The following is a 15,354-nucleotide window of genomic DNA, read 5'->3' on the forward strand; positions in this document are numbered from 1 at the left end:
GATAAGCTTTTTGGATCTGTGCAGAAGCAGAGACGCAGCCAAAACTTAAATGTTACAGCCCATGCCCTAGTTTCTAATAAATGTTGCCCTGATTCCAGACAGAGCACACCATAAGGGACACAATGTGGGGTGCCAAATATCTTATATTGGAAGTTTGATTGGATACACTCCAGGTTCTTGTGCCAAGCTTGGATCCAGACAGGGATACCATACAATAGGTACTGGACCACCTTGGCATTAAACACCTTCCGAACAGGCACTAAATTAAACAGTTAAAAAAAAAAGAAGCCCAGAAGCCCACAGGACAGTGTTTCACTCCAGCACCATCTTCATTTTTAGGATGCAACCTTGGAGTGCCTTTTTGATACCAAACGTGCTTTCTGGGGACAGGCTAAAAGCGTCCCACCAAGCCAGTTCTGACCAGTCGTCCCCAGAGACTGCATAATGAATTTCAGAGCCCCTGTGACCAATACATATTGGCTGTTTGACAGCTGGCCAGATGTTGATATTTGAGTCCAAGGATTCGTCCCGTTTCCCAGCCCATCTGTCCATCTAAAGCGGGCTCCCTCCTCATCTGGAGCGCCCTGAGGAAGGCGGCAACGGCAAACCGATTCATAAACACAGCCTGCCCAGCAAATGTCATGATGTGATGTCACTCCATAGGTCAGTAATGACCAGGTGCTTTCAGAAGGGACTACCTTTACCTGTACATCTCACAAACCAGACTGTGTTATTTCAAGGCAAATGCCATCCTTCCATCACAATGGTTAAGGTTGTAAATATTGAGTGGTTTAATGGTAGCTCCCATTACACGGGGGAGATACAGTACAATCCAAAACGCAGCATTTGAACAGGACACGGCAACAGAATACATTGTAAAGAACACACGCCATACCCCTTTCCACACAAGGCACCTAAAACATTTTCAGAATGTTTTTGAACCCCCCTTTACCACAGTGTTTGTCTGCACTCACCCCCTCCAAATGTTTCATGGCCAGGGTTATTTGTAGAAACAATGCTTCACAGAGGCTTAGGCCGTTTCCGCATGGCCACGGTAGGGGTTGGGTCGGCGTACATGATGCTGACCCAACCCCTCTGGGACCGTTCGCATGAACAGTCCTAGAACCTACCGGGATGACGCCGCTGTGCTGTCGTCTGGTCGACCTACCTGCTCTGCGGCCCTCCGGCACGTTGCCGAGGCCAGGGGACATGCCCCCCTGCCCTGCGTGACCGCTCCGGAGTCGCAGGGCAGAGGGGGTGTGTCCCCAGGCCTCGGCGACGCGCCAGAGGGCCACAGAGCAGGTAGGTTGACCGAACATGGGGGGAGGAAAGGCGCCTTCGAGCCGTTGCCATTCGCACTGCGGCGGCTTCGCGCTGCTCGGGAGGAGCGAGGGCGGCACGGCTGCAAAGCAGCCGTGCCCCCTGTGCAAACGGCTCCCTGGGGACGGCGTTTTTGCCGTCCCCAGGACACCATATTAGGCCCGTGCAGAAAGGGCCTTAGATTCTCTGTTGTAATTGCTGGTTTACTCACAAGTAAATTTACCCACATACAAGAGAAAATGCAAGGTGGAGAGATGGGGTGAGAGAACAGCCAATTCTGACAGAAAATTAAGAGACTATGGCAAAATATCAGTTTGGGGATGGAAAAAATTATGCCAAGGGAGAAGTTAGGGCACAGAGGTGTGGAAACTGCCAGCAGGAAAGACAGGACATTTTTAAAATGATTGCACAAAGAGAGAAGACGGCTTGAAAACGTTTCAAACAGCAGAATAGTTATAAAAGGGGTTTCAGGAAAAAAAAAACCACATTTTCCAGATGGATATAAAACGTTTCCAAACCAAAGGGGGAAAAAACAGTGCAGAACTCCAAGGGGGAAATGTTTCACTTCCTGCCTGGAAACATTTTAAAAGTTGTGTGCGGAAAGGGCCCACACGACCAGGAAACGAGTTCAACACAAGTTCTCATCTTACCCTTGAAAACCTGGCAGAAAAGAAATACTTTCCCAGCTTTACCAAAAAGCACTAATTAGAGGATTCCACTGAAGAAGCAGCACCACCCAAAAACGCCATGCAAAACAGAACTAACGAAACCACACATTTTGAGCATGGGCACCTTTTGGCCCTTTGCTAGTCATCTCAAATGGGGTTTGCACAGGAGGCCTTCCCAAGAGATTGGGCCTTTCCCCACTTTCCCCTCGGCCGCCGTCGCTGGGCGCAATTCCCAGTGTGCGGCATCCCTAGTGCGCGCCCGGGCATCCCCACGACCCCACGCTCTGCGCGGGGTCATCAAAAGGCGCCCTTTGTAAGAGCGCCAGGGATGCCTCACGCTGAGGGGGCGCGACAGTGGCAGCGTCGGGGCGGCTGCGCTGTGGCCGCCCCTCTCGTGGGGAGTGCCGGGGCTTAAGGTAAGTGGGGAAAGGCCCCTTGTTAGCACACCTTTTCATTCTGTTTTAGGACGAAACGCAATCTGAACGAAGAACAGGAACAGGAAGCGCAGCGGAAAGAGGAATCTTCCCCTCAGGGCCATCGATGCAAATGCTTCTCTGGCCCAGTTTTTAAAAACATCAGCGCTAATGCAGCCTGCTTTGCAGATGTGCTCCGGGCTGAATTAAAAGACCCATTTCCACATTACGCAAGCGGCCAATCGAAGCTCGGGTTACCTATGGCTCCCTTTCCACAAAGGATGTTTGCAGGGGGGTTTTTCCAAGAAAGGAAGTGGGTTTCTTGAACAGAAGCTTTATGGCAAAAAAAGCACTTCGTTGCAAACTGCAAACTGCCTCCCAGCACTCTGGACAGGGAAAAACAAGCAGCTGGACAGAGTTTCTCTACAAGGCATTTATGCCCCATCATAGCAAACGAGAAAGGGTCTATATGCAATACACCAACGAAGGCTTTCACGGCCGGGATCACTGGGGTGCTGCGTGGTTTCCAGGCTGTATGGCCGTGTTCCGGCAGCATTTTCTCCTGACATTTTGCCTGCACCCACAACGCCCCAGTCTACGCAATATTTTTCAAAAAATTAAGGGAAAGAAAGATGCTGAAGCAGCAGCTGCTAACAGACACAGGAGAGGCCGGGTATTTTAAGCAAAGTGTTTGGAAAGTAAAGAACCTGAGGAGAAGAGATTGAACCTGGCTGATATATTTGAGAACCCCAAGACCCTAACAACATGAAAAACGCCCACCTGGATCAGACCAGCGGTCAATTCAGTCCAGCATCCTGCCTCACACAGTGGCCAACAGTTCCCCTGGAGGACCAACAATAGGGCATAGAGCAGTGGTGGCGAACCTATGGCACGGGTGCCAGAGGCGGCACTCAGAGCCCTCTCTGTGGGCACGCGTGCACAGAGTTCCCTGCCCCCCTAGGCTGGCCTGGGCCGCTGGGCTCGATTATTAGCATTAAACCTAAGACCAAGTTTTGGGGAAGCAGTGTAGATAACCCTGCTAAGCGCTGTTGAACCCCACTGATTTTCCTGCTAAGAACTAAAGCGCGATCCTTTACCTGGGAGTGAGCTCGGTTGCTGGCCATGGGGTTTGCTTCTGAGTAAACCCTCCTAGGGTCGTGATTCACCCGTCGGAAGAGTTGCACGGTTGCTTCAAAGCAAAGCCACCAACTACCACCAAGCTTACTCCCGAGTAACGCACACCTCGGAGACAAACCTCAGTATTCAGGTTAAACGGCCGGGTTGGGCAATTTGCGATAAATAAGTGGGTTTTGGGTTGCAGTTCGGGCACTCGGTCTCGAAAAGGTTCGCCATCACTGGCATAGAGCACATGCTGATTTGGCCAGTGAGCCACAGCTGCACGCAAACAGTGACAGGATGAATCGCTGCCTCCACGCATGGCTGAAAAGGCATCCCTCCCTTTTGCACAGATTACCATGACTGGGAGAGAAGAGATGCTGCCGCCCTCCCTTTTGGCAAGCCCAGGTTTGGTCCTGAGGTTCTGCACAGCTGTCAGGATCTCTGTGGGGGCCAGAGGCAAACATGGAAGAGGCTTTGACCTCTTGGAGTCATTAGGGAGAGGCCTTTGGGCATCAATACCACTATCTCAGCCCCATTAGATTCCGGCCCAGGGCAATTCGAGCACTTCATCCCCTGCTTTCCTCGGCCTGGCCTGGCCTGCCCCTCACCTTTCGACATTCAGGGGCAGGGAACATTGATCCTTTTTAATTAAACGCCCGTTTGCACTCGTGTGCCGAGCATCCCTTTAGCACCTCTGTGAAAGCAGAGGGTGACATTAAAACGATTCGAGACTACAGATAACAAAAAAGTTCAACTCACCCTCCTTTGATGCCTTTCGTCAGTAGATTAATACTTTTGGGGTGTTGTGGGGTTTCCGGGCTGTAAGGCCATGTTCTAGTACCATTTTCTCCTGACATTCTGCCTGCATCCGTGGCTGGCATCTTCATGCTACTAGGACACAGCCATACAGCCTGGAAACACCCCAGTGATTCCAGCAGGGAAAGCCTTAGACCAGCGGTGGCGAACCTATAGCACGGATGCCAGAGGTGGCACTCAGAGCCCTCTCTGTGGGCACGCGCAAACAGAGTCACCCCTCCCCCCCCCACACACACATCTAGGCTGGCCTGGGCCGCTGGGCTTGATTATTAGCGTTAAACCTAAGACCTAGTTTTGGGGAGGCAGTGTAGGTAACCCTGTTAAGCGCTGTTAAACCCCACTGATTTTCATGAGAAGAACTAAAGCACAATCCTTTACCTGGCAATGGGGGTTGCTTCTGAGTAAACCCTCCTAGGGTCGTGATTCACCTGTTCAAAGCGTTGCATGGTTGCTTCACCAAGCTTACTCCCAAGTAACGTACGCTTCGGAGCCAAACGTTTTTTCTAAACTAAAACCTCAGTATTCAGGTTAAATTGCCGTGTTGGCACTTTGCGATAAATAAGTGGGTTCTGGGTTGCAATTTGGGCACTCGGTCTCAAAAAGGTTCGCCATCACTGCCTTAGACAATACATTAAAACTTTTCTTTCATCTGGCAGACCTCCAATAATAGTTACTGTTCCTCTTCCAGTGTCATTTGTTTATGTGTTTTAATTGAATTATGTTTACAATTTTAGCTGTATTTTAATTGTTGTTTTTTATGCTTGCTACACTGTGGACCGTGGTAGGGTGGAAAGAAATTGTAGCAATGTTTTAAAATAAATACATAAACAAAATTCTTCACTGGGAAAAAATGTGGAAAGATGTTTTCGCACAATTCAAGACGCCGGGCCTGCATTTAAGCACATGGATATTAAGGAATGGAGTAAGACTGATACAGCCCAATCTGAACTGATATATAATCTTAAATAATGCTTTGGGACTTACTCCCAAACAAATCGGTCAAGGATCATCACAGCCATAATATTTTGCTCGGTTATTTGCCGGCTGCTTCCTAGAACTTGTCTTAGAAAGTTCAGCGTTTATTTAATCCATTTATACCCAGTCTTTGCCCCCAATGTGGAGTCCAGCAGCTTTCGTCATTCCCCTCTCCTCCATTTTATCTTCACAACGACTCTGTGAGGTAGGTCAGGCTGAGTGTGTGTGGCTGGCACAAGGCCACACAGCAAGTTCCATGACAAAGCGGAGATTCTAAACAGGGTCCCCTAGTCCGTCATTAGCATTCAACTTCCTCTTTTCCAGACTAAACAGTGGCATAGTAGTTAAGAGCAGGTTAATCTGGAGGAACCGGGTTTGGTTCCCTTCTCTGCCACTTAAGATGTGGAGGCTTATCTGGGGAATTCAGATTAGCCTGTACACTCCCACACACGCTGGCTGGGTGACCTTGGGCTAGTCACAGTTCTTCTGTGCAGCAGTGGCGTAGGAGGTTAAGAGCTCGTGTATCTAATCTGGAGGAACCGGGTTTGATTCCCAGCTCTGCCGCCTGAGCTGTGGAGGCTTATCTGGGGAATTCAGATTAGCTTGTGCACTCCCACACACGCCAGCTGGGTGACCTTGGGCTAGTCACAGTTCTTCAGAGCTCTCTGAGCCTCACCCACCTCACAGGGTGTTTGTTGTGAGGGGGGAAGGGCAAGAAGATTGTCAGCCCCTTTGAGTCTCCTACAGGAGAGAAAGGGGGGATATAAATCCAAACTCCTCCTCCTCCTCCTCCTCCTCCTCCTCCTCTTCTTCTTCTTCTTCCTCTTCTTCTTCTTCTTCTTCTTCTTCTTCTTCTTCTTCTTCTTCTTCTTCTTCTTCTTTTTCTTCTTCTTCTTCTCCTTCTTCTTCTTCTTCTTCTGAGCTCTCTCAGCCCCACCTACCTCACAGGGTGTTTGTGGGGGGGGGGGGGATTGTCAGCCCCTTTGAGTCTCCTTACAGGAAAGAAAGGGGGGATATAAATCCAACTCTTCTTCCAAGTCCCTCAGGCTTTTCTTGTAAGGCACAGTACCCAGGCCATGTAGCTTTCCTCTGCACCTGCTCCATTCTTGTCCACATCATTTTTGAAGTGAGGCCTCCAGAATTGCAGAGTACTTCAGGTGCAGCCTGATCAATGCAGTGTACAGCGGGACTATGACCCCTTGTGATTTGGATACTATGCCTTTGTTGATCGCATTAGCCTTTTTTGCTGCTGCCTGACACCCAGATGCTCATGTTTAGCTTACAGTCCACCCATACCCCAAGTTCTTGTTCACACACACTGCTATCCAGCAATTTATCCCCCATCCACTATGTGTGCTTCTCATTTTTGTTAGCCAGATCGAGAATTTTGCACTTGTCCTTGTTGAATTGCACCTTGTTTACCGCCACCCACTTCCCCTGTGTATTCAGATTATGTTGAATTATCTCTCTTCTGGTGTGTTGGCTGCTCCTCCCAATCTGGTGTCATCTGCAAATTTAATTAACAGTCCTTCCACCCCCTCATCCAGATCATTTTTTAAAATAATGAAAAGTACCGGGCCCAGACATCTCCAAGTAATCCCCCTTCACAAGAGGCCAGCTCAGATATTCCACCCTGTCCTCCTGATCCATAAACCAGAAAACCTAAGCATCCGAGACAAGCAAAAATGCACAAAACTACACTGGAGGTAGCAGATCCACAACAGATGAGCAGAGTTTGTGGTGGGCTGGGGAGCGCATCATGAAAGCGTTACTGAGTCATTTAAATTTTTGGTGGAAAACCTTGCAAGATCTCTCATGCTCATATGAATTGTCACCAGCCAATTTTATTTTAACCTTCTCTCCTCCTACACAACAAACCTCTTTAGCTGTGTGCCTTTCCAAGGTTTGTGCGACAACAGAACTCTGAACAGAACTCTCCCCAAGCAACTAACTTTAAATTGCCTTGGTCCGTCTAATAGCAATATCCTCTCTTGCCAATACAGGATGAAAAGCTTAACAGCAAAGAAGAAGAAGAGTTTGGATTTATATCCCCCCTTTCTCTCCTGTAGGAGACTCAAAGGGGCTTACAAGCTCCTTGCCCTTCCCCCCTCACAACAAACACCCTGTGAGGTGGGTGGGGCTGAGAGAGCTCCGAGAAGCTGTGACTAGCCCAAGGTCACCCAGCTGGCGTGTGTGGGAGTGCACAGGCTAATCTGAATTCCCCAGATAAGCCTCCACAGCTCAGGTGGCAGAGCGGGGAATCCAACCCGGTTCCTCCAGATTAGATACACGAGCTCTTAACCTCCTACGCCACTGCTGCTCCAAAGCTGGGTTGGACATCTGTAGGAACCTCAGTATTTATTTATAACACTGGTGGAGTGAAGCAGTTGATGCCATCGGGTGTCAGACGTTAAGCAAGATGGCCCCTGGTTAGTATTTGGATGAGAGACCACCAAGGAACGTTTTTTTTTTAATCTCTTGCCTTGAAAACCCTTCTGGGTCGCCATAAATCAGTTGTGACTTGATGGCATCTTAAACGCACACACATCCTCACAACAGAGACAGAGTGATGTCGTGGTTAAGAGCAGCAGACTCTATCTGGAGAAACGAGTTTGATTCCCCGCTCCTCCACATGAAGCCTGCTGGGTGACTTTGGGCCAGTCCTCTAAGAACTCTTGCAGCCCATGCAGAGCCAGACAATGGTCCTGTCAAGAAGAAGAAGAAGAAGAAGAAGAAGAAGACGAAGAAGAGTTTGGATTTATATCCCCCCTTTCTCTCCTGCAGGAGACTCAAAGGGGCTTACAATCTCCTTGCCCTTCCCCCCTCACAACAAACACCCTGTGAGGGAGGTGGGGCTGAGAGAGCTCCGAGAAGCTGTGACTAGCCCAAGGTCACCCAGCTGGCGTGTGTGGGAGTGCACAGGCTAATCTGAATGCCCCAGATAAGCCTCCACAGCTCAGGCGGCAGAGCGGGGAATCAAACCCGGTTCCTCCAGATTAGATACACGAGCTCTTAACCTCCTACGCCACTGCTGCTCACCCTACCGAGTTGCCATAAGTCAACCATTACTTGATGGCACATACACACACTCTCACAACGACACCCTCAGGTAGGCTATGAAAAGAAAACGGAAAACAAGGAATCCCTTTAAGATGAACTGAGTTTATCCTGGCGTAAGCTTTTCTAAATCACAGCTCACTTCATCAGATGAATGTTCCATGCCCTACACATCTGATAAAGTTAGCTCTGACTCACAGCAGTTTTTAGGGGCATGAACTTGGTCAGTCTTCAAGGAGCTACCTAATTTCCATTGCATTTTGCTACAACAGAAAGGTGCAGTCACCCTTGGGAAACTCTGGTGCACGTTAGGCTAAAGTGGCAGAGAGTTGGCCGTTCAATGGCTGCTCCTTACACTGAAATGAACAGTTAGTTCAAAAACTGAAACTGTTCACAGAGTTAGTCAGGTACAGAAATACCCCCCCACCCCCACCCCCAGGTCATTTTTACTCTTGAAAAGTCACAGCAGGTAGAAACGAGAGTTCGTGGCGCTGCCACACAAACCAAGCGAAACTTTCCAGTAATACAGTAATTTCCCAAAAACTACAGAAGCTTTTACAATGGCGTTTGTGGCCCACGAGTTGGGCCCACGGCCTCTGCCTCTTGCCTCTGGGTTCCCAGCCTGCCGCCCTACCTCTTCTTACTGCAGTGGCATCCCATGTGGCTTTATACGTGAAGGTCTCGTGGTTTCCACGATCCTCTTGGTACTCCTTCCGTTCTGACGAACCAAAAAGTGAATGAGAGGCAACACACAGACGAAACAACGATGAGAGCATTGTAGGGAGAGACCGCTTAAGGGTGTCAAAAACTATTTGAACACGAACTCCCTGTTCCAAAAACAAAACAGTTTGTGCGCATTCAAACAGTTTCCACCACACTTAAAACCACCCCATCCTTCGTTTCCAGCAACGTTTGTGCCTCGTTCCTTTGGCCAAACTGCTGATACTGGTCAAACGGGTTTTGAATCACTACAAAATCTACAAACAGAGATCCGAGTCAGATGAGACTGCACGTCTCCCTCTCCATCCCTGTACAACAGCCATTGTCTCCAGTCACAATAGACAATGCCTGCGAGAATCACCACACTTCAACGCCCTTTGGAACAGTGACAAACGCACTCTGTCCACTTAGCCAAGAGCTAATCTGCATTAAGCTCATATTGATTATATGTTTATTTATTTAGCACATTTTTTATCCTGCCCTGTCTTGCAGGCACTCAAGAGTGGTACACATAATTCTGTGTCCTCCATTTTAACCTCACAACAATACTGTGAGGTGGAGCTAGATTCAAGCCTGGTTGCACCTTTAGAGGCCAACAATAATGAAGAAGAAGAAGAAGAAGAAGAAGAAGAAGAAGAAGAAGAAGAAGAAGAAGAAGAAGAAGAAGAAGAAGAAGAAGAAGAAGAAGAAGAAGAAGAAGAAGAAGAAGAAGAAGAAGAAGAAGAAGAAGAAGAAGAAGAAGAAGGGGGAGGAGTTTGGATTCATACCCCACCTTTCTCTCATGTAAGGAGATGTCTTACAAGGCGTCTTACAAACTCTTTTCCCTTCCTCTCCCCACAACAATCACCTTGTGAGGCAGGTGTGGCTGAGAGGGTTGGGAGAGACCTGTGACTGGCCCAAGATCATCTAGCACAGTGGTGGCGAACCTTTGGCACTCCAGATGTTATGGACTACAATTCCCATCAGCCCCTGCCAGCAAGGCCAATTGACCATGCTGGAAAGGGCTGATGGGAATTGCAGTCCATAACATCTGGAGTGCCAAAGGTTCGCCACCACAGATCTAGCAGGTTTAATGTGGAGGAGCCAAGAAACAAACCCAGTTCACCAGATTAGAGTCCACTGCTCTTAACCACTGTGCCGTGCTGGCTGTCATGAAGAGAGATGTGACTCTCGGAAGTTCATACCCCCAAAATTTGCCAGACTCAAATCTAAAGACCAACATCGCTGAAACTGTGAGGTGAAACTATGAGAGAAAATTATGGGCCCAAGATCCCCTAGAAATCTTCATAGCAGAGTAAAGATTTGAACCCGAGCCTTCCAGATTCTAATCTAGATCAACACTCAAACAACTACACTACCGCATTCATTTGGTGGTTAAGGAAGATCTACTCAGAAGATTGTGAAGATTCCCTTCACATGGAAAGTTAGTATACCAGAAGAAGGATAGAATGAGGGGGAGGGATGCCATGCAAGGGAAGGGGAGTGAGGGAGGGGAGTGAGGGAGGGGTGGCATGCAAGAGAGGGGAGGGAGGGGGAGGGGTGGCATGCAAGGGAAGGGGAGGGAGGGAGGGGAGGGAGGGAGGGGTGGCATGCAAGAGAGGGGAGGGGGGAGGGGAAGCATGCAAGGGAAGTGGAGTGAGGGAGGGATGGCATGCAAGAGAGGTGGGGGAGGAGGCATGCAAGGGAAGGGGAGTGAGGAAGGGGAGTGAGGGAGGGATGGCATGCAAGGGAGGGGAGGGAGGGGGAGGGGAGGCATGCAAGGGAAAGGGAGGGAGGGGAGGCATGCAAGGGAAGGGGAGGGAGGGGAGGGAGAGGTGGCATGCAAGGGAGGGGAGGGGGAGGGAGGGGCGGCGAGTAGGAAGCTGCAGCACTGCAGTCGAAAGCTCTGCTCACAAGCTGAGTTCAATCCCAACAGAAGTCGGTTTCAAGTAGCCGGCTCAAGGCTGACTCAGCCTTCTATCCATCCGAGGTTAGTAAATTGAGTGCCCAGCTTGCTGTGGGTACAGAGTAGGCAACTGGGGAAAGCAATGACAAACCACCATGTGAGTCACAGTCCAACTAAAAATGTCGAGATGTGACATTTCCCCATGGGTCAGTAATGAGTCAGTTATTGCAGAGGGGACTACTGTTAAATTTTGACACATGGTGGGTGTCTTAGACAATGACATCACTATGCCAGAGCATTTCCTCAGAGCAAAAGGTAATATATATTTATTTTTAACTGAAAAGTTTTCATGCCATCTTTCCACCTGACCAGGACCCCCTTTGGCCTGGGTGATGCTCACAGCAACCCTGTGAGGTAGGCTAAGAGAGAGTGAGTAGCCTCTCATTTCCCAGTGAGCATCGTGGCAGAGAGGGGTTTTTAGCTAGAATTGCTAGTCTGGCATTGTAACAACAGCACCGTATGGGCTCTATAAGAGTGTGACCAGTGTCCAGCCTTTTAAATTAGTGCCATTTTCCATCAAAGAATTTAGGAAATCAAAATACTTCCTTGGGTGCTGTGTGGTTTCCGGGCTGTCTGGCCGTGTTCTAGCAGCATTTTTTTCCTGACAATTCGCCTGCATATGAGGCTGGCATCTGCAGAAGATCTGATAGTAGGAAAGGAAAGCAAGTGGAGTATATATATCTGTGAGTAACAATGAAGATAGCAAGGTCAATAGGTCAGGGTGCTTTCCTTTCCTACGATCAGATCCTCTGAAGATGCCAGCCACAGATGCAGGCGAAACGTCAGGAGAGAATGCTGCTAGAATACGGCCATACAGCCCGGAAACCACACAGCACCCAAGTGATTCCGGCCGTGAAAGCCTTCGACAATACAAAATACTTCCAATCCTCCCCAAAATCCCAATCCTCCCCAAACTGTCCCTTCCTGGGGGCTTTTTGAAGACGCCCACCCTTGTACCTGGACGGGCACAGGTTGGTCTTTAAAAAGCAGAAGCAGCAACAAGTCATTTGCTATTCCTTATTTGTAGGGAAAAAAACCTTCCAAATTAAAAAGATCTGCTGTTTTTCCAGTTACATGCTTCTGATGTTGACAATCCAGATATGCCAAAGACTCTTGGGTTCAACGAGAGGGTTCCAGAAGGTTCTTTGGTCATGAAAAAACCCTTAACATCCATTTATTTCTTTGGAAGCCGGACCAACCCTGTTTCCCCGAATATAAGACATCCCCGGAAAATAAGACATAGTAGAGGTTTTGCTGAAGTGCGAAATGTAAGGCATCCCCCAAAAGTAAGACGTAGCAAAGTTTTTGTTTGGAAGCATGCCCGACGAACAGAACACAGAAAAATAAGACATCCCCTGAAAATAAGACATAGCGCATCTTGGGGAGCAAAAATTAATATAAGACACTGTCTTATATTAGGGGAAACACGGTAGTAAAGCCGGCAGCCCAATAAGGCAGGGCGGGGCTCTAACCTGAAGCGGTTCAGCTCTCATGTGCAATAAACAAAATCATGATATAAGCAGAGACCGCGAGTCAGCTTCTGTAAGCCAACACTCAGATGCCAAATCAAGGTCTCTGCTTATATCATATACAACAGTGATGGCGAACCTTTTTGAGACCGAGTGCCCAAACTGCAACCCAAAACCCAATTATTTATCGCAAAGTGCCAACACGGCAATTTAACCTGAATACTGAGGTTTTCGTTTTGAAAAAAAGGTTGGCTCCGAGGCGTGCGTTACTCGGGAGTAAGCTTGGTGGTAGTCGGTGGCTTTGCTTTGAAGCAACCGTGCAACTCTTCCAACGGGTGAATCACGACCCTAGGAGGGTTTACTCAGAAGCAAGGCCCATTGCCAGCAACCGAGCTTACTCCCAGGTAAAGGATTGCGCTTTTTTTCTTTGCATGAAAATCAGTGGGGTTTAACAGCGCTTAACAGGGTTACCTACACTGCTTCCCCAAAACAAGGTCTTAGGTTGAATGCTAATAATCCATCCCAAAGGCCCAGGCCAGCCTAGATGTGTGTGTGGGGAGGCACTCTGTTTGCGCGTGCCCACAGAGAGGGCTCTGAGTGCCACCTCTGGCACCCGTGCCATAGGTTCGCCACCACTGGTATATAATCTACCCTGAAATAGAAAAATAACAAGGAAATGGTGTCTCTGGCCATATAAAAAGGGGGCTCCTCTAACCCCAAAGCCCTCAACAAGGGACTGCACATCTGACTTGGGGGGAAGGTCTTTCGAACAAGAAAATCAGGCATATAAATAAGAGGTGTTGTTTTTTTTAATTCTGGGGTCCTAAAGATTCACGGAGGGAGTCAGTAGGAAATGGCCAGAACGGAGATGCGTGCCTGTAGGTCAAGAATCTCACTGTGACGGCTGGAACAAAGTTATCAATAAGATAACAACAAGATAAGGCTCGCGTCTCCTTTGTGCACCCCCGCCCCCAATGCCCTCCATTTGTTGGAAGATGGGATCAGACTTACGTTGCCAAGGGGCAAGAGAGCAGCTACACACATTCCCTTGTGCCTGAATAAATCAAAAAGATAAGAGACCTACCGTAAAAGAAAAGCCGAACATAAGGAAGAGGAGATCTTGGGGGAGATCGCTTGCCCACGCAAATCCCTTCCCCACAGTGAGGCTACTGGACTCTGTGGCCCTCCATCTTTGAAATTCAGACCATCTTAGATCAACATTAGCACTCCAGCCAGCAATCTGCTCTCCCCCTGGCCAAAGCAGCCTGCTTGCTCCGAAATGCAATCGCTGGAGAGAGCTGCAGCCCACGTCACGTGTCCGGACAACAGTGGCACGCTGCTGACAAATTGTGTAAACAGTGCTCTCTCCCAGCGATGCGCCGACTCTCCCTCCATCCGTGGTCAGAATGAAATCATCTGAATGAAAGCCACTCGTAGTGGGAGATCTGGCCCCAAATGCACCCCCCAAATGTTGCATTTATGCTGCAGAGAACAAGAGGGAACCCCACTCAAGGACGAATCTCTCGGTCGCCCACCCGGGGGTCCCATCGTACCAGGTCAGGCAAGATGCAGCGGATTTGCCAACCTCTGCACAAACCAAGCAGCTTCTTGGGGTCCCTTTTCCCCCAGGGAAGGGGTGGGGGGGTAGAGAGATGCCTGCCGTGGTCTAATGCGAAGGAGAAGACCATCCTCAGCGCTATCCACCAGGAACCCCACTTCCAGTCTTCCAGTGGCGTTACGTAAGGCAGAAGCACCGAGAGAGACCCAAGCCAGAATCTCAGCCACAGAAAATGCTAGAAGATACCTGCGCACGGCAAAGCCCTGTTTTAAAGAAACCTTAAATTCCACCAGGTAAATACACGCCTCCAAATATACCCCCACTGTGGAAATGCACCTTTCCGTGTCCCAACAGGGGCACACACACACACACACACACCCGCCTCCCCAGGCCACATGGCCCGCCTGCAGGGATGGCGTTTACTTGGCACAGGGGCTTTCCAGCAGAGGCTCTGCCGCCGGCGGAGAGCGCAGGGCAAGCAGAGCCAGGCTGCTCCCCGCACTGCAAAAGAGAGCAAGGAGGGATCGGGGCCCCCGAGCAGCACCGGACAGCACCCGACCCCGCCCGAGGAGGGCAGAAAGGCGACGGCGGCGAAATTCTGCAAATAAATGCAAGGAGCCGGTGCAACCCCCGCGGCCTCTCTCTGCAGAGCGGGGAGGGCTGCTCCGACAAGCCCTGGAGATCGAGGCCCCCACGCTGGCCCGGGTCGGGGGGGGGGGTTGCGCTCAGCTCCCCCCCCCCAACTGTTCTCCTGCCCACTGTCCCGGGGAGGCTTCAGACCCGCCGCGGCCAGGTGGAGGATGCCAGCCCCCCCCCCCGCGTGGCCGTGCGCCCCCCCCCCCCGCGCTTACCTCCCCGCTCCCACGGCAGGCGGCCCCGCTCAGCTCCTCGGCGCCCGGCTCGGCTCGGCCAGCGCCCCCGCCGGATCGGGCCACGGAGCCCCGCCAGCCAGCCAGCGACGCCCCGCCCCGCCTGGCACGGGGGGAGTTCCCACCGCCTCCCCACCGCCGCCGCCGCGGCTCCGCCCAGGCCCAGCCGGAGAGCGCCCGCTGGACGTCCCCGGGGAGAAGCAGCAGCAGCAGCAGCAGGTGCCCCGGCCGGGCAGCAGCCGCAGCCAGGAGGAGCTCCCGGCCCCGGCGGGAGCCAGCCGAGAGCGGCCGCCCCGCGCAAGGCGCACGTGCTGCCCGCGAGGCCCCACCCCCACCCCCACCCCCGGCACAGGAGCCCCGGCTGCGCTGCCGGACAGCCGGGCACGAGGCCCCTGCAGTTGCCATCCTCCAGGCCAGGCCGGGGG

The 15,354-nt window shown here is 50.7% G+C and overlaps 1 protein-coding gene across 3 annotated transcripts in view; it reads right to left on the bottom strand.

The window, feature by feature from the left end:
- LOC125441350 (tubulin polymerization promoting protein) overlaps positions 1-15,023 on the bottom strand; it is a 49,191-nt gene extending 34,168 nt beyond the window's left edge. Inside the window, exon 1 of one of the 3 annotated variants that reach the window (XM_048511886.1) lies at positions 13,587-13,794. Coding sequence is in view for 1 of the 3 variants with exons in the window: in XM_048511884.1 (XP_048367841.1) it covers positions 9,003-9,028 (26 nt within the window). In the remaining 2 variants the exon portion in view is untranslated. Of the gene's footprint in view, positions 1-9,002; positions 9,108-13,586; positions 13,795-14,911 lie in introns of those variants that run through there. The other 2 variants (XM_048511884.1, XM_048511885.1) reach the window with 2 other exon arrangements.
- Positions 15,024-15,354: the final 331 nt, after the last annotated feature.

Source organism: Sphaerodactylus townsendi, linkage group LG11 (assembly GCF_021028975.2).
Source record: "Sphaerodactylus townsendi isolate TG3544 linkage group LG11, MPM_Stown_v2.3, whole genome shotgun sequence".
Classification (NCBI taxonomy): domain Eukaryota; kingdom Metazoa; phylum Chordata; class Lepidosauria; order Squamata; family Sphaerodactylidae; genus Sphaerodactylus; species Sphaerodactylus townsendi.